Raw genomic sequence first — 27,590 nt, 5'->3', positions numbered from 1 at the left:
TGAGAGTGTCAGATTATTTATGTTCGTGATTAGCATTTTACTACCAGGTGATGGACCTCAGGCAACCCCCTGCTGTGCTCCCATCTGGGGAAGCAAGTCGTACGTGAATGCAAGTTGCTATACACACACACACACACACACATACATATGCAAATGCTAGTGCAGATGAATACAGATATGAGTACATGTAAATTGGATACACACCTTTTACAGGGAATATCATGAGGGAGTGTCATTCTATGTGTTGAGCGGATGAGCCAGAGTGCTGGAAATTAATCAAGGCAACGTGCGTTTTCATGATGCGTTATTTTCTAATTGTATTTGGTCTGACCGGCAGCAACCAAGCATGTCTCGGATATGAAATGAATCTGAAATTAATTGGAAAAGAGGAAAAAGGACTTGCCTTTGTGGAGCAAACACAAAGAGAGAAAAGTAGAAAAGTACTCATGTTAACGGGGCATCATCAGCCACTTCCTCCTCTAAACCAGCAGCTACTCAAATGTGACATTCGAAAGAAAAGCCAGAGACATTTCAAACGCTTCAATGAGCTTTTTTATCTGTTGCTGCCGGTTTTTCTTGTTATCAAACAATACTAATGTAATAACCAATACTGATCTAATAGTTCATACCGTTATGGTAATGGTAAATGGACTTGAGCTTGTTATAGCTACTCAAACCGTTCTGACACACCCACCAATTCACACACTGATGGCAGTGGTTCGCTATGCAAACTAATCCCATTCATACGCATTCACGCACCACTGACGAAGCAGTGGGAGCAATTTGGAGCTAAGTGTCTTGCCCAAGGACACATCAGACATATTGCTGCAGAAGCTGGGAATCGAACCCTTGACCTTCTGGTTGAGAGGTGATGAGTCCACCAACTGAGACACCCTTTATATAGCATATATATCGTGCCAACATAAACCAGCCATAACAAAGACATGTAACTAAACCTTAAACTTTGTCGTTTAAAAGTTAAAGCCAATGTTATAGAGCAAAAAGCTGCAGTTCTTTGAGTATTTACTTAGAGCCGGCAGTCAAGGAATCACCATGTGGTCTCATATGAAAAAGTCTATCTTTTAACAAGGAAGAAACATCCTCACATCTGGCTCTAGATTTATTGACAATATTTCCAATATGGTAACCGCCATCGTGCAGCTTCCAAATGGCTCTTTAGAAACGAATGGATGATGTCACTAAGATAACGGCCATGTTTTATAGAGTCGACAGTCGAAATCCAATCTGATGTTCAAATATTGTCAAAGTCAACACAGTGATCACGACAATGTCTCAGTCCAGTGTGCACACACGTCCTATACAGTGTTTTCCAGGGGAGCACTCACAATTTAAACAGCCAGTTTTTATTGATATTTAATAGTATCTATGTCCTGTCATTTTAACCCTTTCATGCCCCTGATGCGTCATCATTACAGATTGGTATATAAAAAACGCTAATTTCTATGAAACAGAGCGCCTTGAGCACAGGAGTGAAGACGAATGCTTTGAATCCTCATTCATAACTCAAAGTAACATCAGCAGTCAGACCACTAGAAGCTCATTCCGTTTAGAAAAAGCACATTCGGCCAACCACCATTTTCTGTTCGAGCAATACAAAACTGGAATTCACTGCCCACCAAAGATATACACATTGACTCCACCTTTACAACTCATCTTACAACATGGTTTACTGACAACTATAACTGCACACATTGATCTCTGTCAGATGTGACATGGCCATCGCTGCTGCCGTTCCAGCTCTGCTGCCTGCCTCCTTGTCCTGTCTTGTATTTTAAAATGTGGCCTCTGTGACTGTTCTGCTGTCTTCGTTGCATGCGCTGCTCTGCTAAAACCCGCGCTTACTCCAGTTGTATGTGACATGTTATACGTCTGTATGCCTCTCTCCTTTTAGCCTCGACCCTCAGTCATCACAAAAGTAATGTCATTTATTGTATTTTAATCTTTGATCCCCTGGCCGGGGACCACAGTGGGAAATTAGCCGCAAAGGCTAAAGCTGCTCCTTTTAATGTAAAAAAATAGGGATTGTCCACAAAATAAGAAACTAAACATTTCTTAGGTGTACTGTAGCCTCTTATAGGCTGTGAACTGATGGCTAAATGGCTTTCTTGCTTCCTACATTTGTGGGAGGTGTGTTTTTGTGCGTGTATGTGAAGTGAAGGTGTGAGAGCTTGCTCTTCCGGTCAACCTTGCAGAGGAGAGCAGTACACGCTGTGCACAATAGAAACATCTCCCACACACAAACACTCTGCCCTGCTTTCCTGCAGCGCAAACAGACCGGTGCTCCTAATTGGACCATTGGGGGTCTGATCGTGTGTGTGTGTGTGTGTGTGTGTGTGTGTGTGTGTGTGTGTGTGTGTGAGTGGACAGAGAGAAAAGAGAAACTTAGAAAGAGAAAGACCCCTTTAAAAAAAAGTTAAAGAAATGTAATTCAGGTCTTAGGTTGTAGCAGCAACAGCTATGATGAGGTGGAACAAAGAGGTTGAGGGAAAGGGCGGTGTGTGTGAGAAAGAGAGTGAGAGAGAGGGAGGGAGGGAGAGAGAGAACGTTAGATTGCCAAATGATAAAACGAGAAATGCAGCATCAGCTTTCTTGGCTTGGCAAAGGAAAAACACAGGATAGCTTGTCAAGGTGTGTGTGCGCGCATGTGTGTGTGTGTTGCGTGTGTTCATGTGCAAGAGAAGTGGAGACGACGGTATCTGGTGGAATGTGAGTTTGTTACACCTGAATTATATATCGCAATTATACGGAAAACATATTGAGCTTTGAGGACTGATTCTTTGGATTTACATATTTTTTATGCCACTTTGAGTATGTGAATATATATGTGTGTGTGTTGCAGTTTATGTGCCAACCCCATGCCCCCTCTCTACTCTGCCATCTGTGCTCCTGGCATGGCTCCTTAGTGTCGGTAATGAAGAGGAACGCCCCCCTACCCCTCACACACACACTTACACCCTCTTTCTCTCCCTCTGTCGCCTCCTTGTCTGTCTCTCTAACAATCCTTTCCTCCTTCAACATCTGCTCTTTACCCTCAAATGGCTCCGCAGCGCTGCACACCTTTAACGAACACGAACATAAATCCACAAATAAGTCATTTTTCTCAGGTATCTGTGCTTTTTTTGAAACAACCCCCTGAACTGCATCTCTTCGGAATACGCTTGACTTGCTATTGATTTTTTTTTTTTAACACAGTCTCTCAGTGTGTTGCTGCTCAAGTTCAAATGGCTGAATGCTCTCCTCCCACCCAAATGAACAAATCCTATAAATACTGCACATCTCATTGCTGCACAGCAAGAGACCCCAGAGGAGTTTGGAAACACACACTGATTACCTGCTCATACCAAACACTGCCTGCATTTTCATAGCTATTCAAAAACACAAACACACCCAGTTGCACAGCATGTCATCAATGAACTGACTTGATTGAATTCTTTGGTTATCATGAATCATAGGTTAAGAAGGAGGTAAAGTTTTATTCTTTGCAGTGGCAGAAGGGGGCGACTGCAAACATATTTTATGACATTCTGGAAATTACCACATTTAAATTCTTCATTCTCCAGATACATTTTTTTTAAGTTTATTTTTATAAACATCATTTCATGTATTCATCAGTAAGTACTTTAGCATTCAAACGTATTGGCTGTGTCTGAAACTACATACTGGCTACAACATACTCACATACTGCATACTAACCCGTCTGTTAACATGCCGACAGCAGCATACTACACAGATCACACAACATACGTCCAGTCCGAGCTCCAATTGATGAGCTAGCATCAAGCTGGCAGGACTGCTGGTCCATCAATATATACATTTGTTTTAAATTGCAAACTTTGTCGAAGAAGACAGCTACATATTCTTTTTGTTTTCTTTTATCATTTGGCAACATCTAAAATGTATTTTTATTTGAAGCCGCTTGTTGGCTGGCTGGCGGGCTCCGCCGTTTAAAGTCTGGAAAGAGCCGCAGTGCATTGTGAGGTGGTTGAGTATGACCAGTGTGCTCCTGTTTCATACTTGAAAACCCGGGCCCATCTAGTGAACATTCGAGTAGTTCCCGCATTCATAAAACTGCGTACAATTATTTTGGATCATGACTTGTATGAAAGTATTCGGTTTTGGAATCTTCACCTGGGAGATTGTAAATTAAGGTTATTGTGGAAATTGCAAAGTCTGACACCACCGGGTGAAAGAAGATTCATAAAAGATGACAATAAATCTTCCCGCTAACAGTTAGCTTTGGTTACATAGAGGAGTTGCTATTCATTTCCATCTGCTTGATAACCAGCTAAAGACTACCTATAAGAAGCTTTAATGTCCAAGGTAAAGGTCCAATGCATCATTGATGTTAAATGAGTAAATGTAGCTCCAAAATGGATAGTTATGATTTAGGTTATGGCAACCTGTAATTTACATATCGCTACCACAGCCACCTGTAAACAAGGATTCAGGTGTAGTAATGTACCTCTACACTGTTGGCCGAAAACCAAGATGGCAGTAGCCACAATGTGCCAACTAGAGGCTACAAAAGTAAAGTCTACACACCAATATTAGGTAGAGGTGCTATGTCTATATCTAACCTTCAAAATCAGGTTTGAGGTAGAGTAATAAACTAATATGGTCACCATTAGCCCAAAAAAACAGAATGGCGTCAAATAGGATACTTTAACGGGAGGCCACGACATTGTTCATTGAAAGTAAAGGGTTATGTCAACTTCTTAAATAGATTCTTTCCCTTAATGACTCAGCATTAAACCCCAAACCTTTGATGAAACAGTTATGGTTACTGCTATTGATACTTGATACCTCAACTTAAACATTCAAACTGTGACTACAGACTTACTGTTTAAAAATCTGCAAGAAAGGAAACGAGTGTTACTCGACTATAACATCAACAGATAGCCCCTATAATGAACTATTAATGTGGAAAGCATAACCACTTCCCCTAAATGTATTTACCAGCCAAGGCTCAGCTGAAAACAAACGTGGCCTAACACTCCATCACACCCTTGTTTACGCTCTGGACCCGTTTGAGGGCAGTGGTTCAGGACATTTTTTGGACGCCATGCCTCGCCAAACTCCAGGTCCGATGCCCTTTTTCCTCCTGCCTGCCTCTGATGAGTTCTCCCCTGTGCCAGCTCGGCCGGGAGCAGATGGGTCGGTTCAGCATGGCGTCACACCAGCCAACACAGTGGCATGTCAAACAGGCGCTCACAGGCTTAGGCATGCCAAGCAACGCCATACTGTACTGCCATATGGGGAATGATGCATGGCCCCGTTTGACCACAAATCAAAATGAATAGATACAAACATCAGAGTATATATCCAATTCAGAAACACACAATATACACACTTACACCGGTGACTATTTACAAGACTGTAGTTGCCCAAACACACACACAGTCCTCTCATACCCAACTGATGTCATTCCCAGCTGCACACAAACACTATGCACTCAACACATCCCATCAGACACGCTTACAATCACACACAATCCACTTTATCCAGCAGGCAGAAATAAAGGACACACACACTCCTTTACTACAGTCTGTAGTCCTGGCACTTACTTACAAATCGTAACACACACACACACACACACACACACACACACACACACACACACACACACACACACACACACACACACACACACACACACACACACACACACACACACACACACACACACACACACACACACACACACACACACACACACACACACACACACACACACACACACACACACACACACACACACACACACACACACACACACACACACACACACACACACACACACACACACACACACACACACACACACACTCTGTCCTCTGCAGACTGTGATGATGGCCTGTGTTCGGGAGGTTAATGGCTGTTTGCGCCTCACAACCTTCACACTTGATTACACAAGTCGACTGGTGTCTGGACGGTGGGCTGCGACTCCAGGACACCAAAGCCCTCCCTGCCAGCGCTCTAATATGCCAACCACTTTCAATTTGAATTTCAGATACGGGACGCTGACTGTCCAAATGCTACGTCTCTAACGCTTTTACCAAACAAAGACTAAATAAAAGTATTTTGACTTCTATGCAGCAGAACATGTCTGCAAGAAGGAATCAGCAGTGTGCAGTTCAAATATTGTATCCTCACGGCTCAGGGAGGGGTTCAGGTGAATAATAAAGAAGCTCAAAGAAGTGTTGCCTCGTCCCATATGAAAACAACTCTAAGAACAAAAAGCTCAAAGGGAGGTGTTTTTATTTTTTTTGAAAGGCAATCCTTACATATATTTCATTAGAATACATTTGGTATCTGCTATATGAATGTTTAAAATGTCAGATAAAACAACTTAGGTCTGACTTACTGTAGAAAGCTTAAAACATGTAAAGTTAAATGTTTTGATTTATGAAAAATGCAGCGACTGAAGTTTTAAAGGTCCCTGACGCGTTCACAACATCAGAGGAAGATGAAGTTGGATAGGCACACCTGTGAAAGTTGTAGTATTGCTCAGTCCTTGAAATGATTAACTAGGCTCATTTAGTGCTCCTGCTACTTCTCCCCCCTTGGAAGTGCGCAGTACTTCAACAAGATAGTTCCCCACTGTTGTAATGTCTGCTGCTGCCGGAGAACGACCCAGCACGCAGCAAGATGAAATCTCTAAGAGGAAGCCTTATTAACTCAGGTCTGTAAAAAACAGCTCTTTCTTTACATCCTGCATGGATACCAGAGAACTGTGAAACACATTATAAATGCACGTGTGCTGTTTGAAGGAGAGCCAAGGATACGGGAAGGCTTACATGTAACCCTGAAGAGATGTCACTTCCCAAATCTTGATAACTGTCCTGAGCTAACAACCTCTGCCTTGACAGAACACTGCGTCAAACTGTCAGACGTTTTCCTCATTTGTGTCTAAAACATGAATTTAAGACGAAGACCTGCACACAAAAAGAGTCTCGTTTAGAGACCCAGAGGTACCATTTTCTGATTCATGACCTGTAGGTGTGTTAACTGGCTCCATTTATATTCAGACTGGGAAGTGACACATTCAAAAATGAACGCAGCAACGCCTGAAATAGAACATGTTTGGCTGAAGTGCACATGCCAATACTATATAGCCTATGTGTTATAAATTACTCAGTGTGAGCTTTAAATGGAGTTTTTTCACAACACTGTTTCTCTTTTTATTTAGCCTCGACACTCTGCAGGCATCATTTACCAAACGGTTATAATATCCACATACAATATGTGTGCAATGCGAGCAGGAGTGATTTTTCGACTGCTGCGGAAGGGGCTTTTATGAGAGAGCTGAGGGTTCTTCGATGGAGTGACCCATATGGACTTGTTATTTTTATGTAAAAGCAAACGCAGATAGCAGCACTGGTTACATAAGGCTGGAGAAGTTAATATGCTTCCTACAGCAGCAGACAGGATTTACTTTGCTCTTCAGAGTTATCAGGATAAGACCTCCTTTGACGATAATACCATTTGGCTCCTATCTTAAGATATCATATTTTTCTATCTCAAAGAAGCGCAGGCCTATCACTGCGGATCTAATGAAAAGCTGGGTGTGTGTGCGCGAGTGCGTGTCTGCGTGCGCGGCATCTAAATGGCAGCTTAGATGCTGTGATATGAATGAATGATGTGAGCAGATAACGGTGATAAAAACACAAGGAGACGTCTACATTTGGAGCGTCCTGCATCCTCATCTTGGTTCTCCTGACTTCTTTACTTTCGTCTCCACAGTTTTTCTGACACCGCGCGCCTTTTCCCCTTTTGTAACCTGCAATTCTTCACCTTCGATTTTCCTCATTATGACACCTGTAAACGATCGCTCTGTGTTCTGCCGTGTATTCGAGGTTTTTCAGGGAGGGGTTGGATGGATGTATTGATTGGTCTATTGTGGTGAGTAGGGAGTCTGGCGGTTACTTGAGGACACAAAAACAACCCCCCCCGTGGCTTCAACCTAAACAACATCTAAAGTAAAGTCCATGGTTCTGCATCACATACAGGGGAAAAACAGATAAGAGGAGGTTGAGTTTCTCTTAGGTTATGAAAATGTGTTTTGAGGGTGTTTGGTTATGAAGGTTAGAAGGGAAAAAATAGGAATAAGAAGAGAGCGAGACATGGATTATGACCCCCGGCAACGATTATCTCCGCCTGCCGCTCTGACCCCTGTGCCAATTACAGAGATAAGGCGAACTGCGCTTGTGTGTGTGTGTGTGTGTGTGTGTGCATGTGAGTGTGTGTGTGTGTGTGAGTGCACACAAGTACGTCTACTCTCCTTTCTGTGAAGCAAAGTGAGTGTGTGATGCTCCCTGCACACATTTGTATTCACTGCTTGCTATCAGGGACCGCACACTTTCTCTTCCCCACTGTTCCCACCCTCATCATAGGGAAGGGGTAGCTGGGGGGGGGGGGAGGGAAGGATGGGGGAGTGCTTTGGCATCCATGACAAGATAACCTCTGTTGATAGTTTCTAGAATTGCAGATGGCCACCGCAGGAGGACCTATTTTCAGCCAGGGAAGATGTTGAGAAGACTGGAGATTGATTTCGAGAAGCGGGAAATAAATCATCTATTTTACCGGTCCCCGAGAATTTTAGAGCTCCCGACGGGACTTCAAACACACCCTTCTCTTCTTTCCTGCTGCCATCTGCATCCCTCCATCGTCTGCTTCTTATCAGTTTCTTTCGCCCTCATGTTTTTGTTTTTTGTCCCACCCTCCCCTTCCTCACATCTGTCTCCCTCACTCTTTACAAAAAAATCTGTGTGTGTGTGTTTGCTGATTTATGATTTGAACCACATTTTGGAGCATGCTGTGGCAGGAGGGTAAGGACCCATGGGATAGCCATCAGTCCTGCAAGGCAGTATGGGTTTGGACAGCTCCAGGCTGCTAGCGGTTCTCTCATTAGAGCCTCTGTAATGAGTGCTCAGCTAACCTGTCGCTGGTGCCACATAGCGCTGAGAGTAGGCGGGCTGATCCTGGACTGAGGCTGTGCCGCAGAGACCACATCGAAACTAAACACAAAGGCCACCTTCTTCTCTTTGCTGGTGTTCTGGAGCAGATCAATTTGAAGAGAATGTGTTGTGTTAAAATGTTTTGTTGGGGAAGACATTGAAAAAACAATTAAAAACATTTTTAGCACCTTTGTGATTGAATGCTTAATGAACATTTTTGCAATATTATTTGTTTAAACAGAAATTGAATCCTCCTTAATCATTAAGGCTCTTGTTGATCTTTTTGGAAAAATGATTTTCCCCATAAGAAAGAGGCAGGAAGTTCTTATTACCTTATACTATTGAGCTAAAATGTGATACAACAGCAAAAACTATTCTCGTAATATCAACGAAGGACAACTGTTCCAGTGTTTATCGAACATTATATGCTCAAACAGGCCGTTTTCCCTTCATGACATCACAAAGGGCAGTAGCCCCTCCCCCAGGTGGGTGACACTCGGTGTTTGTTCTGCCCTCCGAGTCTGCCTTCTCAGCGTAAACAATAGGACATGTAGCGAGAAAAACCCAGCCACTCAAACCCTTCCACGGAAGGGGGCGTGGTCAGACACAGCTCATTTACATATTTAAAGCTACAGACACAGAAACAGCCTGTTCTGAGCAGGGCTAAAATAGAGGGGTTTATAGGCGATCAGGATCAGAGTGGACTTACAACAACACACTTCGCACACATGTTGATGAAGAGCTGGTTGAAGAGGAGGAGAATATGTGACCTTTACTTTATCTTTGCTTTACTCTGAAGCTACAAATCTTTTGTCTACCTTGAACCCATTAGCTCGTTCATACTGTACATCCTATTTGCAACAGAAGACGTCGGTTTCTCTGTTTTGCGTCATGTTTTGTATTTCTGATTTGGACATTATGTTAAGTTACTTAAATGGGGTTAAAACAGCTGCAGGGTCCCGCTGTGATCTGGCAGGAGATCTCCAATGCATTATCCATGAGCAAACTATTCTCTACATTAAATTATAGCCTGAGGTAAACCACATAGGGATGTGCAATGGATCATTTGATCTGCTTTGTTTTCAATGTAAGATTATCTTGGGGATTTGATGCCTGTTTTAGAAGTTTAGGAAGGACAAAAAATAAGGGGGAAGTAGAGCAGGGATCTGTATCAAACAGTGCCAGGACTGTGAGTGGAACTTGCTACTTGAGGGATGAGGACTGGAGCCTCCATGCATTAGGTGCAAGCTTTGAACTGTCCCCCCATTTGATTTCCTTTTCGTACAAGTGTGGGTTACTGAGACAGTTCTGCATGTTTTAATGAGTGCAACAAACAGGCAGATATATGGAGAGAAATATCTACAAGACTGTCAAGAAAGTCAACATGTATGCAGATGAATTGCTCAAGAATATAGAATAACTGTTGAGTCAGAGAATAAGTCCCTATGTCCGTTAAAACGTGTCGCTAACAATGATGGTTTTTGCTTCAATGAAGTCAAAGAGTTCTTCACTCATTTGCATTATGACAGGCCACAAGGTGATGTCAGAAAGGCTACTTCTATGTTATCGAGAGTCTAACATTTTGACCCAGTGGTCCTCAGGTGATAGTATTTGTGATGCTTTATTTTATTTTTTTATTGTTTTGCAGTTACAGTTTATTACCCAGGAGGCCAAAGGGGACCCTGCCACCTCCCTGTCCATCATGCTCTGTAAGCTGTTCAGTGACCCAGGAGGGGAGACATGGTCTTCTGAAAAATGCTGCCTCAAAAGGACACAACGTGGTCCCACATGCCGAGAGAAGTGTTCTAAGAAAGAGCAGACAAACTGTGCCTAAAGCAGAAAACAGACCATTGGCGTTGACAGCACTAATTAGACATAAACAGGGCAGGAAGTCAATTCCTTCTGTTCAGGTGTAGTGAGCAGATTACCTCAGGTGTCTGAAGTTCACAGAGAGCAGCAGGAGAGAGGAAGAAGTATATTGAAAAAGAAAGACTACAAGGCACAGTTCCATCCCTGTTAGAGCTTCTTCATTTACTCAGTGTTACCTTCAACTCCTACCTCTCCCCATTCTTTTTGTTGTTTTGTGTTTTTAATGTATTTCTGTTTTTATGTCTGTAAAGCACTGTGAATTGCCTTGTGTCTGAAGAGCACTATATAAATACACTTGCCTTGCCATTCCATGTTACTGCACCTCACTTCATTGGGTTTACCATAGAATGAAAGGCCTCGTACAATCAAACAATCACCACACTGTCTATGTTGTTGAACAATGACTCACAAAAAAATACCCTTACTTTCAAACTGGAGAGAATCAATGATATAAGACGAAGCTTTGTAAGGTCAGTGGTTTTCATAGACCCATGGTCCATCACCTCCACAGCATGTCCTTCTGCTGTAATATTGGCTGTTCATTCGCGAGCACAATAACAGCACTTCGCCTCATTTGTGCAATTATTTGCAATTGGGGGAGGAAATGTGCTGGCTGATTGAGTCTCTTTGGAGTTGTTCTGAACAGTGGCAAAAAATAACAACTTTGTTTTTTTTTGGGATATGTGTTCTGCTTAGTAGAAGAGCCAACAATATTACAATTTCATTATAGAAAAATGTATATTATTCTAATTGGTTCAAATGAAATTGAATGTAAAATGCAAGACAGAAAGGTCAAGTCATTGGAAATATATAACAAATGCAAACAACTTTTTAATGTGACACATGGTAATGAACCATTTTAATCAGGAAAGAGTGTAAAGCCATTTCACATCTGCACTGCTGAAAATGTCTAATTTTAGGAGGACTGCTCTGGATATTCTGCTGACCTGGCTGGTCACATCCAATATGCTCCTCACAGCTGGAGACTAGTCCAGTCAGACCGGAGGGGGGGCGGGGGGGGGGGGGGGGGGGATCTCCTGAGGTAAGACATGAAAAAACAACAATGCAGAAATAGCGGATGAAGTGATAGAATCCGCTACACGATGCTGTAATGAGATTACCTTTATATCAATGATATGTGTAGTCTAACAGAATGACAATGTCAACAAAAGAGTGAAGAACAACATACTGGCACAAAGGAGCCGTTTAAGAAACGTCTCCCTCTCATTGGCTCGAGCTGAATTCTCCGGATAATATCCTGCATCAACTCACTCAGACTTTCGACAGAAAAAAAAACACTAGGGGGCTAGCAGGAGTTTTCTGCAAGTGTGAAAGCCTTTACAAGAGATCAGACTGTCATCGGGGACATTTATTGTCTTGTGTCTTTATTGCAAAGAAAGGACAGCGGATAGAGTCAGAAATCAGGGAGAGAGAGAGGTAGGACACACAGAAAGGGAGCCGCAGGTCGGATTAAACTTGGGCCTCCACTCTGAGGACCACAACCTCCAGACATGGAGCGTTCTAACTAAACACAAGGACACTGGCGCCTCTGTTGTGATGCTTTGGATGTCTTAGGTGAAGCGCTTTGAATCGCTCTGTTGTTGTGCCTTGCACTGCCTAATGAAGTGAAAATGTTCAAACAGATTTCAAAAAGGGCAACAGAAAGTTATTTTCAAGAGTGTAATAAGAGTAGTAAGAGAGTAATTTATCAAAAGCCATTTTCATGCAAGCACCCCAGAAAATGTTGACCAAATGTCTGACAGGTGGCCCCTGAAATCCTGAGTTAGTTCTTAACACTTGCAACTCACAAAGGGAAATTATCCTGAGACTTTAATATCTCCTAAAGCAACTCACATATTAGAATATTTTGACGAATGTTTGGCCTCAGCTGAAAGACATTTCCACCATCACATCCACTCTTTATCAAGCGACGCAGCGAGATGTCACAGTGCATCAGAGTGGAAACATGCGCACATATGCAATTTAACACGCATGGATTTTCCCCACACGGACACGTTCACCCAGAATATCCTTCTCCAGCAGAAGACACATCTGATTACAGACTCCTTTGAAGTTCAAAGCTCTATTTGTAAGGACATTTCTCTTTAACAAGTTGAGAAGCCTTTGGTTCATTCCCATTAAAACGTGCAGAGAAAAAAAAACACATGATAAAACGGGTTGAAATGAAATGAAGTTGCATCCATGGAGATGTGAATGTGCATGTTTTTTTTTTTTCCCTTAAAGTCTTTTGAGGAGTATTTGTATGTGACAGCAAACGACTTGCAGTCAGCTGTCAGGGAGGTTGCTTATATCCCGAGTGTTTACAGTACATCTTGTGTATTTCCTCTCTGATGCTTGGCAGTGCCCGAGTATCACACGGACAACTGTTAATTACAATTAAACTCGTTAACGACTGGGAAATGTGCAATTACTTTCTGTTGTCCATCGCTGAACTAGATGATTGCTTTGAACATAAATCTATTCCTATTAAATGCTACACTCATCTCTGAGCGCGCACAGACCTGAGGCATTATGCTAATAAAATACTCTTATTATTGGCTCATTGAATCACATTTGGCCTAGAGTTTTGGAGGATAAAAAGAGCATTAAATAAAAAAAGGGCTATCCTCCATTGGAGCATTAAATTGCCTTTAAAAATCAAATCCCAATCCGAGCATCTCCAAAAATAATTTGTACAGTCTACCTCAGATACACTCTCCAACTTCAAAAGCTGTAGGATGCAGAGGTGCTGAGGGGCAACTTCTAGTGCTTACTGCATATCCATCTTTGACATCTATTTGGCTGAGGAGGGATGTGATGAGTCATGATTTAAGTGAGCGATTGGATACTCATTCAAATTCAATATCTGTGTTTTGAAAGAAAGTGAGAGAACCATCTGCTGCGGGAGAAGTGAGAAAACAGAAAAAAAAAAGGGCTAGATAAGAACCCAAATCAATATAAATTACATGGAACAAACCTTCTGTTTCAATACAAAATGTCCGTGACACATGCTGTCCCTGAACACATGTACTGCATCGGAGGGGAAAATGGCTACAGGGCTACATATTTTCAACAGTCGTGACTGTGCAAATCACATGTGGGAGGAGTGTGACACCTGACAACCTGTGTGGAAGCGGTAAGGACTGAGGAGGGTGACAGCTTCAATTGAAGAGATATGCTGCATCTCAGTGTGAGTGGGGGAAGAAAAAATCGTCAGATTCATTTCCCTGCTCTCAATATGTTTCTATGGATGCATGCGTCTTTGAATGCGTGTGTGTGTGTGTGTGTGTGTGTACGTGTGCATCTGTGTGTTGTGGCCGTCCATGTCACCGTGGCGACACTGGAAAGAAATGTGCTCGTCTCCTGGTGCTATTCATCATCATAGCACAATTCTTATTGGTGTACGGTATGTTTGAATTAAAAGCTGAAAATGTGGGGCCTAAATTCATTTATCTGGAAAATTACTCAATTAAAGGATAAGGAGGAGGTCTCTGTAAAAACTGTTAGTGCTGAATGGAAATCAATAGGAATTTGTGTTTGCTTCCAAATGGATTTATTTCCCCATCTCAGTTGGCCTCCTGCATTTAATCAGATAAAAATAAACACTCACAAGTACAAGGTTTGGGCTCTCACTATCTCACACTTTGTACTAATAGACAAAACACACTTCTGCTAAACTTCCTGGATCTGACATGCACAACCTGACACAGTCGGCAATATTTGGTCAGACGTGATTTTGTTTTTTTTAAACTTAAACCACCTTAGTCAAATGCAAAAAATAAAAAAAAAACAACCATGCAACACTTAACTCAGAGAGTGGCTGAAATTCCATGTCAACGGTGCCTCATTCTTGATTGGCTTACAGCCCAAACACAGATTGTTTGAATTTCAATCGGTTGCCAACTTAATGCTTTACATCTTTTCACTAGCCATTCAAACAAGGATTTCAAACTAAAAAGAAGTAACCCTCTAACTTCCTGGCTGCTGTCTCTGTGCCTTTGGTTTTGATGTGCCAGTGTGAAGGCACTGAGTGTTATCTTCATCTTCAGGGAGCTGACACATATTTGAAGAGATACCGGGGAGGGTTGAGAGTTTTCACAGGGATCTTTAAGAATGTCATTCTCTTGATTCTTGTTTCCAACATATAATGTCAAATATGGTGTCATCCATGACTTTGTTGGACGCTGCCCTCACCTCCCTGTCAGTGCTTATAGTTCTAACCAGCCCACCTGAGTAGATGCCTCATGGGCTAATATAGATATGAATATATACTCTACATGATTGGTTATATATCATTTCATTTTTTTTCAATTTCAACGACCCTATTTGAATGATGTTTGCAATCTGATTCTTGGTGACCCTGATGAAGCGAACAAGTGGAAACAAGTTGGCCTGACAAAGTAAATTCAAATGATCTTCATGCTTCAAGTGCCGCTGGAGCTTTTTGACCTCTTCAAGCCTTTCACTCTCTATGCTCCAGAAAACTGCAATATCTTAGTGATGCATCAAACTGTACAGGAGTACACTAGTCTAGTGTTTGAGTGTGGGCCTGTTGTTTTTCTGTTCTGTTGTCATTTTTAAACCAATCATATTGGAATGTCAAGTGTCAGGAGTTCTTTTCAAACTTAAAGTGTGCACACATGATTCAACGTTCCTCTAAATGCTGTATCCTGCATGGACCAAACCCCCTGTACAGTGTGTGTGGACAGAGACATCAGCTTTTTTTTTTTTTTTTTTTTTTTGGACCAGGCTGTAAACATGTTAAGGGTGTAGCACATCCTTGTCAGTTTTATTTCTACACACTGCTTTATTCTGACCTAAAGTGACTCTTTTACTTTAAGAGTGCAGATATAAGATCCAAGAACATCTCGTCTACTCAAAGTGACAAGCAGACGTTTCCTCACATGTGAGTTATGATGAACAGTGAAGACGTATATTGCATGAACACATGACAGTCTTCCTGATTAAACTTTTGATAAAAACACGATTTGTGTTGCTCTAATTGTAAAAAAAAAAAAAAAAAAAAAAAAAAGATTTTCTGATGCAATTATTTAGCATTCGATCGTAACCAGCACAGAGTTTAGATGTGAAACTCACTCAGAGAGCTGCTGCTTGCTTGTTTATATTTGGATAGCACACAGATTACGAAGGCTGTCCAGTTGGATGACAGCGAAAAGGAAGGGGAAACAATTTCAAATCTTCCAAATGTCTTTTAGACATTTACTATTCATGATTGTTAAAGTCACAGTTTATGATAAAAACATCCTCAAATGTGTTTCTGTGGCGTCACTCTTCACCCTTTCAGGCATTGCTTCTTTTTTTTAAATAAGTGGGACTATATTTTATTTGATTATATTAACATACACATGGCTTCACTCTGTTCAAGCCACCATAAAGGAATGGAATAAAGGAATACACAAGTCAGGGAACTAACTAGACTGACGAGCAAACAGCAAACAGAGACTGCAAGGCTGTAGATGAAAACTGTATTTTTTTTTAACTCTAAAAAATATTCAGCTTTGAAAACAATCCAATGCAATAAAAAAACATAAAAGAGTTGGATAGGCCTTAAGGACACACACATAGTGTATCTTAGTGATTAACAGGTACTGTTGACTGAAACACTGTCGACAGAAAAGTCAGCTAATCTGCTGGATAAGGATCCTGTAGTGATCTCATCTGACTGACAGCCCTGACAACATGACTCACACGTTCAGTGTGTGCATGGCTGACATCTCACTTCTGCAACAAAGCCACCCACCTCAAATCATTACAACAAAAAAAGTAATGCTTGCACACACACACGCACACACACACGCACACGCACACACACACACACACCTTTGATAATCACATTTTGGATTTGGGTCAAAAAACCTTGTTGTCGTGTTGGATCTCATTGGGCACAAAGAAAGTATGTGACTGTGCAGACGTGCTGTTTGTCAAAAGGCCAAGAAGGCGACTGCATGGGGCCCGAAGCCCAGCAGGGGGCCCCAAAGGGTTTACACATTTTAAACCCAAGCAGCGGCTGGATATGTGCAACGTTTGCAATGACAGTACTGTAGGAAAGCTCCCCAAGGGGGTCCCATCTGAAAACACTCCCCGCCAAGCATGGCATGCAATGTTGCTGTTAGAACCAAAGTTTGTTGATTAATGTCAACTAAGGAAATGAAGAGGAATTATCTGTGTGGGAGGGATACAGAAAGAGGAAAAAAAAGAGGAAGACAAGTCGGTAACTCTTGGAACGCCACTGTGAGTGTGTACTACTGGTGGTGATGAGCCCTGGAGAAGGGGCTTAGTTTGAATGTTGTGTTTACAGGCAGACATGAACAATGCTCTAGACCCATTATTCAAGATCATACAAACATGATCAAGCCAACATTAGCCCTCATGTCGGTAAGACTGTATCTAGTCCATAGACACACACACTGTGTCTCTGTGTGTTCTGGATTGAGTACTCGCAGGTGGATAGGCCAAAGGGTACGACATCAGCAGACGGCGTGCTCGCGCCCTCACACACCGCCCATATGTCGTGCTAAATCTCGTCTCGTCTTCCGTTAGGAAGAGGTGCTGCTGGCTGCTGAAAAGCCACCTTTCCAAACAGATATCATCAGTTTGACACCCTGACCCGACTGCAGCTGAGGGCCACAGCTCGCATTCACAGCTCATATCCAGCTGTAGTGAGGTGGGAAAACAGGGTCACAGGGTGAACTACGAGAAGAAGAAGGCACTCAAAGGTCCAGGAATTTAAAGATCGAACACCAACAGGAACTCAACAGCGGGACTTTTGCAGATGTAGCCACAAAATTGAATGCATTTCTTTTTACTGCCATAGCATTTAGCAACCACCACAATAGCTGGCTCTCATGTTTCTTTAAGTGATGACTCTTACAAGTTCCTGTTCCAATTGTTCATGTAATCATTATAAATGTTTTTAGTGCGAGCTGTAATGCTGAAGCCACAGACGGTTCATTCAGTGTTAGGATTTGTTGCAGGTTGTGGTTTGGTTGCTCTAAAATTCTAGTAGTCTTATAACATTGCAACATAACATAACATTACAACACTCTTGAGTTTCTCTTCGGTTTCCTACAAGATAAAGGTAGAAAATCCCGTTTTTATTTTATTGCTATATATGTATCCCCCCGTGCCATTTTTGTCTCCAGGAGACAAATCGACCTGAATAAATCAACAGTAGCTATGCGTACATACAAGCAATTTAGCTTAAAGGTTTCTATCTCAAGAGATTACAGTTTGATTTCCCCTCTATTATAGGGAGCATGGATTGGCAGTGTTCAATATTTTATTCCAACACCCAGTGGCTTTAAGGTCTGTGTGCAGTCAGAATAGAAATCTATACATACTGTAACTCAAGGTTCAGCACGGAATGTAGAAGAAGTGGAGATAACCACTGTGACTCAGCCATTGCTACAAAATTGTCTGGTTTGGCGCCTGGAGGTTGGGATTTGAGCCACACCCATTTTTGGTGTTTTGGCTCAAGGAGTGACCATATAGGGCAGACATGGTGCAATACAATGGTCAATAACAGGTAATAAAGGTCAACAAGATACTCTCCTTTGTTGTCTATATCTTAAACCCTAAATGTGACCAACATTTATAACATCACATCATAAGCTATCGAAGAAGTATTAAAACTATCAATTCTAAAAGCAGAGGTTTAGGCTTTGGTGACTGTGCACAGCTTTGGCCAAGGTGCCTTGCTCTCAAGGACTCAGCAGCTTTGGAGGATTTGATGTACAACCAAAGAGATGCGTTACATTTATTAGTAAGAATAATCACATAAGACAGAAGCAGTAGCAGCTTGGATTGATTCAGAAGGGAGGAGTACAAATCTCCCTCCTTCTCTCGCTCAGTGCTTTCTAGAAATATCTAGTAGAACCTAACAGCATGGATAATGTGAATGAGTTCGCTGATTTTAGGAGGGCAAAATTCTATTGGTCCAAAACATGGGTATGCCCTTGGCTCTGGAGGAGGAATCGACCGGCAGATGTCATGGCATGGAATAAATGGTTGTCTGTAGCCCTGCCCTGGTTTGCTCCCTATCTCTCTTTTTTTTCTTTACTCTCCTCTACACAAAAGTGACTTCTCTCCTTTATACACCCACACACACAGTCTTTTATAAGGTGCTGTGTGTCACTGAGAGGCCGTGAAGCTGGCCACAGCTGTACAAGAGGGCTCAGTTAACCAAATAGAAAAATGTAAAGGTTAAATAAGATATTCCTCACAAAGCTGAACTACTGAAACCCAGGGGTCCAAGTCTGAGAGATGATTGCTCCAAAAGCAATGGTGAATAACCACATGAATATTTAAACACAGCAACCAAATATAAAACAAGACCAAAAAGGTTTATTCTTCCCATAAAAGAAGAATTAAGAAAGACTCGCTGTGAGTGGATGCTGGGAAATATTGCAACATTTCTCCCCATAAAGCTCACACACCTGTTCTGACCTCGGCTCAACATCAATTTTAAATAAAGTAGACTTGAAGTCAGTTCCATCAGCCTGTGATATGACTTAGAGCCCTGTGGTCGCATGAAAATGAATAAATAAATTTCAGCTTCTGCCTCTTCTACTGCAGAGTGTGTCCGCCAATTACAGTGCTTGGGTGACATCTAGTGGTCAACCCTGGGAATGGACAATCTCAAAGCATTATTTGGTTATGTGCCATGACTGTATTTGCAAAAGAGTCTTAAAAAAAAGGATGTCATTAAAAGGTTTTGGTTGCACTCAATGAAGTCTGACATGAACGTTCTTTAAGCGCCTTATAATGAAGATTCTGAACCGTAGTTCAACAGAGCTGTGTTTCCAGAGCAGGAACTTTCCCTTGAGATTAAGGGTCTTTTACTGTCTTTCCATCAAGCGGTGAAGTTCTGTTTGGTACGGTACGCCATGCATTAATTTAAAAGTTAGAAATGTTTCAAAACGAACCGATCCATACTGTCCTACTTCTTTGCTGCTCTTCTGTCAGGGAGCCAAGCGTACCAATCAGACCCTGAAAGGTCGGGCGAGAGACACTGCAGCGCTCTAGTGCTGACTCTGCTGCAGGGACCAGGAGCCACACAAGTCAATGGCCACAGAAAGTTTTCCTTCCCGCAGGGTAATGCTTTCTGAAAGTAAAGGGGACTATGTGGGTGGGCACTGCAGTGCACAAGATTTCTTATTGCTCAGTTAATCAGGCAGCAGGAGTCCACTTGTGTTCTGCTCATGTGAAGACTATGAGAGTTTTTTAATCCAAACAAAGCTTTGCAACATAAGAATTATTCTGGTTTTTAGGTTTACAGTTTTTCCTTGAGAATCTCAGTACTTGAATGAAAAAATATTCTATAATTTTGAAAATTATTGATATGACACTTTTATCCAAAGCGACAGATCAGAGAGTTAGTACAAGACAAGCAAGAGTCTAACAGGCGGTCTCATCGGACACACAGGTGCTGTGAAGTGAAGTGAAGCTATACACAACATTGCCAAATGTTCCAGAGACTTCTAATTTGCATCAAAACCATCACAAACCATCACAAATAAAATAAAACAATCATCATCTTTACCACCATCATAAATACCTCAATGGATAATATGCTAAATGCAATTAATCAATCCATCTTTGACTCATATTTAGATTTAATGTGTTCAAAAAAACACACTTTAAACACTAAGTAAAAAGATGCAGTGTGTTGTCACTTTAACCAAGTATCCTCTTATATTACAGTACTATTTCTAACCAAAGATAAATCCTGATCCTGAACCATCCGATCCCTCTTCAACATGTTTCCATAACACTAATATGTGTCTCTAGTCTGTCTACAAACACCCCATTTATGAGAGTCAATCTTCTCTGTCTTTTACCTCTTGCACCTTTTACAAAATCTGTGCTCAAAACAAGCCATTCAGAGATTGTCCCTTCATGACATCACAAAGGGCAGTAGCCCCTCCCCCAGGTGGGTGACACTCCCACAGCTAGGTGTTTGTCCTGCCCTCTGAGTCTGCCTTCTCACCGTAAACAATAGGACATGGAGCCAGAAAGCAGCGAGTACACCCGAGCCCTTCCAGTGAGGGGGCGTGGTCAGACACAGCTCCTTTGCATATTTAAAGCTACAGACACAGAAACAGCCTGTTCTGAGCAGGGCTAAAATAGAGGGGTTTATAGACATGATCAAATACAGGATCAGAGTGGATTTACAACAAGACAAGTTTAAGGGAGGTTAAGAGAGGACTTTTTTACACAGGGGAGTGAAAATGTGTATTAATGACTCAAACATCACAGCGCAGAATAGCTACTCAATGCAGAAGACCGCATTAATGGTTGTTTCCTCCTGATTTCTCCACCATTACAAAGCTATTAAAGAAATGGAGGAACATTCACACAGAGACATAAACATTGAGGCAAACATCAGGTTTTCTCCACTTTGATCACTGCAGCTGGCGGCACTTACCTGTGGACTAGTTGTTCAATTGTCAGTGGCCATGATAGAAATAACAGTTTGCTATCATTCTGTCAGTATGGGGCAAGAAAACATTTGCTTTCTCTGAAAACAAGCAAGCACCAGGTGGTGTCGTCTCTCAGTGGATAAGCAATTAGCTTTCTGGGGGCTAAAACTGCAGTTTGTCCCACATTGAAAACAAGCAACACCTGTGTGTGCAGCCGAGTGAAGCCCAGGCTCAGCGCTGCATAACAGAAAATAGGAACATCCAACAGGGGAGTGTCAAGTTGCCCTTTTCTGAATGCCTTCTGGAGAAGGTTGACAGGAAAATGAATAGAATGGGTAATAAGCAGGGGAGCGGGAATAAAATAATTTCAGAGCGGAGTGTGGCAGGGAAGCGAAGAGGAGGGCAGGATGAAGAATCCTGATAATTATGCAGGTGAAACATTAATTAAATTTATGACAGAAAAGAGGGAAAATCAAAGCGAAGGAACTTAAGGAGAAAAAAAGAACAATACAACTTTAACTATGCTCAGGAAGAAGATGTGGGAAGATGCATGCAAATGAGAGACGTGACGGAGAAATAATATGTGATGGAAGAAAGGATTTTAAACAGATGCTTATTCAGGAGCGAGGATATATGGACGCAAGGAGATGTGGGTAATGAGGGAGGTGTCACTCATGATGAGGTCAGGAAAGGGCAGAAAAGGGCAACTGCACAGAATCAAGATGAGAAATACAGATACATTAAAGTCAGAAAAATGCATAGAACCACTTACTGAGGCTACAGTCTATCCTGATACAATCTGGCGGGAGAGAGAGCGAAATGGTGAGATTCAAATTAAAAGAAAAGAGAGAAAAGAAAGAAAAAAAAGGAAGAGAAAGAAGAAGTAAGAGAGAGAGAGAGAAAAACATTTTACATCCTTCAAAGTACATTCTGCAGACAACCAAGCATTGCTCTGGGGCCACCATCCGGGGACAGACTCTGAGTCAGGATCACCCTTTTCCCTTTCCATCATCCATCCCTCCTTCCACCCAGGAACCCAAAAAGCACGGCAGAAGGCAAGACTGACACTGCGCGCTGTTCTCAACGGATGCAATGCTGACATGTCCTCTATGCTAATAATTGACGCAGATTGCTTCACTGTTTGCATTTGAATGTTAAACAAAAACAGCATAAAAATGCTAAACGTGTCGCCTGAGTTTAAAGGTTCCATCTTTGTGCAGTGCAGTTATGAACCACAGAGCTTTAAAGATTTAACCTACCATCTGATCAAACTATTATGCTCAATAATTTATGGTGAGCGTTAGCGTTTACTTCCTTTTTAAATCATAACACAGTATAAAATATGTAATATTTGCAAACATAAATAAATGATTTACTTCAGAAGGAGTAAGAGCGAGTCTTTAAACTGCACTACATTGTTCTGCAGGAATTAGTCAGTCGAAACAATTTGAGGTCGTTCTTCCCTGATGAAAACAAATGCCAAGTAAAATGTTTAACTAAATAAAACAAATACTAAAATGATTCTAGTGTGCATGCACTATAGTGGAGAAGACGTCTTGCTCCTTTTACTTTCAGCGTCTTTCTTTTGCAAAACAAAATGCTCTTCCCTTCTGCAGCACTTTAGGCAAAACAAACCCCAACAGTAAATGACAAGAAAGGGTGATCTGCACATCCCAACCACCTCACACCGTGTGCACACTGACAATGACACTGTAGGTTATACTTTCTATCATCTCTATGTTCTTCTCTACGTGGTGCTGGGAGGGATAAAAAAGTGTTGTGTTGTCAAAGCGATGGAGTCATCGTCCTTACACTGGAAAATCTTTGTTTAAAAGCAGTGTTGCAGTAACAGTAAAGTAAGATTCCCAATTGTCGTTTTGCTCCATCTAGTGGCTGTAAAAGGCGTGTGCATGTGGCAGAGTGGTTGGGTTGTGGTCTCGAGCTGTCAACCGCTACAGAATAGTGGACACAAACAGCCAGGGACCAGCATCACCGTGTAGAGAGGGAGAGGCGACCATTAACGCGTGTATGGGCCATGAGTGCAGATAAGATAAGCCACATTATCTTCTTCTAATGTTCTTTTTTTTCCAACATGAGAGTTGAGGGAGGTATCTTTTAAATGACTGCATAGAAAGCCTAATGCTGCCTAACCAGCATCCAGCAGTTTTCAGCTAACAGCGCTCGAGTGACATCCTTCATTATCTATTAGTAATAAATATCATTTGAGCTAAATGTGTCTAATTATGGCTTTTTATAGTGACTAATTAGCAATGCTTGTAATTATCTTACCAAGGATTAAAGCCTGAACAGATATTGAGCACCCCCTGCTGATTGTGGGTTAATTAATTTCCTTCGCACAAGCTCTTTGAAAATCCTGAGTGGAGCAACAGTGTCAGTCAACTATGGGACTTCTCTGGGGTTGTGCATTGTGAATGCAAATTAGAGGCTTTGCTGATTAGCTGCACGCATGTCGTCGTCGTCGCGGGACTGCGAGGAGGTCGAGCTGCGGGGCCGCGTGGTGAGCGAGTACAAGTGTGTGTGCAACCTCGGACAACTACAGAGCTGTGAGCCGGTCTCTCTGGCTGTTTGATCCGAGGGCCGCAGACATACAGGCCATTGAAGGGATGAAAAGTTCCATCGTATGAGATCTGGCCTGGTAAAGGTGCGTATGAGGGACAGAAAAAGAGAGAAGTGTGGAGGAAGAGAGAAAGAGAGAGAGAGAGCAGAGTTGCCATCGTGGTTTATCCCACCAATGCCTGCCTGTCTCTGTGGCTTTCACTCCCATAGACCAGGGTGCACCTCTGCCATGCTCCTCCTTTGTTCCCAGCTGTACTGGTACATGCTGTATAAATCAGTGGATAGAGCCACTGCGACTGTTTCCACTAGCAGGGCGATCTTTATTGACAACGTCTTGCTCGCTAGATTACCAGAAGAGACCACATTTGGACCACAGCACGGATACCTGCTGTCATGGTTCTATTCTGGTTGGCTGACTGACGTAGTCGGGACCTGTCAATTAAGATAGCAGCATTTCAAACTTGGGTATGAAACCAGTGAAGAATCAAACAGTATTGAAACCTGTTTTTAACTACTGTAAAAACAACATGTGACTCATTCATATCTATGTCAGTTCACATGTTTAATTTAATTTAAATTGATATGGGATCGTGATTTAATAAGCTCACATTACACTGTATTTATGAATAATCTAAAAGCAGCTGAGACTATAAATTAATTAGGAAAATAATATCTGAGGGGAATATATTCCTTGCAAGGTGGGATTGTTTTTCTGTCTGGTTTAATACACTTTGACTCCCCCTGCTGGTCATTAGAAAGAATACAGGTTTGCAGAACTTCAAAATTACCTTTAATTTAAAATCTGAGGCTTCTTATTTACAATCCAAAGCACAAACTTCAAGAGATCGGAGGTCATATTTTTCTTTCCTGGAGCGCTAAACATCCTCGCAAATAAATGTAATTGAGTCTTGATGTCTGCAGTCATGCGGCTGGTTATTACAAAGAAGGCAGTCACTGCTCTTTGTAAACCCTCTGCCATTTTTTCACTGTCCTTGATCACATTTAGCATTTCTTTAAGACCTCCTAGTATTTGTTCTTTAACTAATCTACGATGGCTGACAGTGAGAAATCTATTTTTTTGTCTGTGTGGCAAACCTGAGCATAACAGCCCCTCAGACCGCTACAGAAAAAAAAGGACCATAGCAGAAGCATGAGGAGGAGCAAGACAGAGGTACAGCCACTTTAAAGATTTAGAGACAGGTTGGTGGGCTGAGGCTCAGGACCCAGGGCCAGGTATACTGTTTGAGATGGAACTTTTGAACAGGAAGAGGGGCTATGAGGCTTCACAGGGGACCAAGAAATGAAGATGAGGGCAGAATGAGACGGGGAAGAGGGGCAAAATAAATCAGAGCAAGGTATGACCGCAGGGTGGAGGGGGGGGACTAATATTTAACTTCTAGCTCTCCAGCAGAAATCACTCTTATAGTTTGTGGAAGGAAAAGTTTCTGGTTTTGCACCTCATAGTTTTTTAAATGAAAAGACTTTGGGCACACTTTGACTTACACAATTAAACAAATGGAAAGTTATGCATTTAGCCGATCAGCGATCAATCGATGAAAGAGAAGCTTGTTTGACTATAAAGGACAAATCAAACATCTCGAAGGGACACATTCAGAAGCTTTTCTCCACCTTCCTCTCTAAAAATGGCAAACAATAATGGAGTGGAAATCAAAATGTCAAACCACCCTTCTCTGTTCGGAGTGGAGATGAGCAGACAAGGGCTGGGAAGGGGGAGGTTAGCGGGGGACATTCACGATGGATTGCACGGGCCTACCGAGGTTCACAGTGAGCTTGATGCGGCCTCCGTCCAGCTCCAGTCGCAGGGTGTCCGCCGACTCCTTGGAGGTGGTGGCCATGAGCAGACCGTACGCCCGCTGAGACATGAAGCGCAGCGCCACGTCCTCCGCCTCCGTGTGCATGGTGACCGGCATGATGATCTTGAGGTACATGCTGCCGTCGTAACTCAGCACCGTCGCCTCTGGATAGGACGGAGGGAAGAAGACAGAAGAGTGTGAGTCATGCAGAGGCTGATTGGATATGACAGCGGAGTATCGACAGCCACGTTGAGGCATCAGTCAGACTGTCAATGTTGTGTCTGGATGACCTCTGGAAAATATTCTCAGCTCAAACAGTATAATTACGCCTCTTCAGTTTAAAGCCTGACAGATTAAAACTGACCTCATCAGACATCGAGGTCTGTCGGTATGAAGATGTAGGACGTGTTAATGTTTCTGTCTCAGACTTTGTGTAAACCTGCTGCACTAACGCTGCATGTGTCACTGATAAAAGATCAGCTCAAAAGTTCAGTGAAGAATGCATCTAACTGAGGATCGCAATGAGATCAGGAGCCACTTTTACCTTGTGTGATAGACTTCATGCCAGTCATGCCTGACTTCACACTTTTAGACTGCTGAGTGCATCTCCTTCATTTATTAATTCTCATCTCATGCAGAAAGTCTGTGAATGTCAGTGGGGATTGATATGCAGGAAGAGAGCCACAGGGGAGATTCGAGCCTGGGACCCCCGCTTCCAGAGCAGCTTCTGTACACGGGGCGTGCAAACCTACAGCTACTGACCTATAGACCACATTAAGGGACAGTGTAGGGAGTGGCACAGGAATGGGTCCTAAAACCAAGAAGTGAGTTAGCATTTTAGCGCCATGGGCTCCAGAGTCTAAAAGTCATTGGGGATTTTGAATGGGTTTGTGTGTCACACTTCAACGGAAAAAAAAAACGGAGGACGTTGAAAAACACGGAGGAGGAGGAATCAAGTGGAGAAACAAAAAAATATTTATTTTAACTGAAAAGGCAAAAACACAAACTTACTTTTCAGAAATTAAATCCAAAACGTGAAAAAACAAGGAGGTATGAGAAGAAGTGACTGGGAAAGGCAGACGTCCCACACCAGACAGGAAGAACAGACGATGAACCGACACAGAGGCAAATAAACACAGAGACTAAACAGACATGGGGTAATCAGACACAGGTGAGACTAATGAGACAGGTGAGACTAATCAGGGTTACCAAGACAGGAAGTAAACACAGAGAGGCAGGAAACCAGACAACACTGTGAACTACAAAGTAAAACATGGAACACTGAAGAAACACAGAGAACTGAATAATGTAAGAAAAGACAGAGAGGCACATCGAGAAGACATTAGAAAATAAAACAGGAAACACTAAAGACAACAAGACTACACCAGGAAACATTAAAACACACAAGGGAAACAGGCAACACTAAGGAATAATAACATAACAGAACTCAAACCTCTGAAATACATGACCACAATGCTTCGACGCCTGAAATAAGGTCTGGGGTTTAAGAAATGTTGACGTTTTGTTAGATGAGATAAACTACATATAGAGACCCCCACTTGTGAATTTTAAAGTTTTTAGGCAAACTTAAAACGGCGGTTGCTAACGAGTAGCTAAATGAGACTGAAGCGGTTGTCATGGAGACATGAAGCCTCATCACACTGGGAAGTCTCTCATTAATCCTCCTTACAGCCTTAGTCAAGTTTTTCAGAGCTCTTGTAAATATTAGGTTAATAAACTAATTAAGCTACGGTTTAGCTAGCTTGTCAAAACTGTTGATTAGATCGATGAAGCACAACGATCATGAAGTCAAAAACAACTGACCGCAGTGTAGTTAGCTTGTAGCATAACGTTAGCTTTTTACTTCTCTCTGCCAACTTCATATAAACGGTGTTCATCTGTGAAGATGA

General features: G+C 42.2%; 1 protein-coding gene across 8 annotated transcripts in view; it reads right to left on the bottom strand.

The window, feature by feature from the left end:
• The window catches only part of nrxn2b (neurexin 2b), a 730,611-nt gene that overhangs the window by 363,049 nt on the left and 339,972 nt on the right, over positions 1–27,590 (bottom strand). For 7 of the 8 annotated variants that reach the window (XM_079370956.1, XM_079370955.1, XM_079370953.1 and 4 more), the window contains 2 exons: positions 25,641–25,844; positions 22,062–22,088 (listed from right to left, as the gene is read on the bottom strand). In XM_079370956.1, coding sequence (XP_079227082.1) covers positions 22,062–22,088; positions 25,641–25,844 — 231 coding nt within the window. The remainder of the gene's footprint in view (positions 1–22,061; positions 22,089–25,640; positions 25,845–27,590) is intronic. The other variant, XM_079370951.1, reaches the window with a different exon arrangement.

Source organism: Symphodus melops (assembly GCF_947650265.1).
Source record: "Symphodus melops genome assembly, chromosome: 20".
NCBI lineage: Eukaryota > Metazoa > Chordata > Actinopteri > Labriformes > Labridae > Symphodus > Symphodus melops.
The sequence above is the reverse complement of the archived record's forward strand: the minus strand, read 5'-3'. Positions and strand labels throughout refer to the sequence as shown.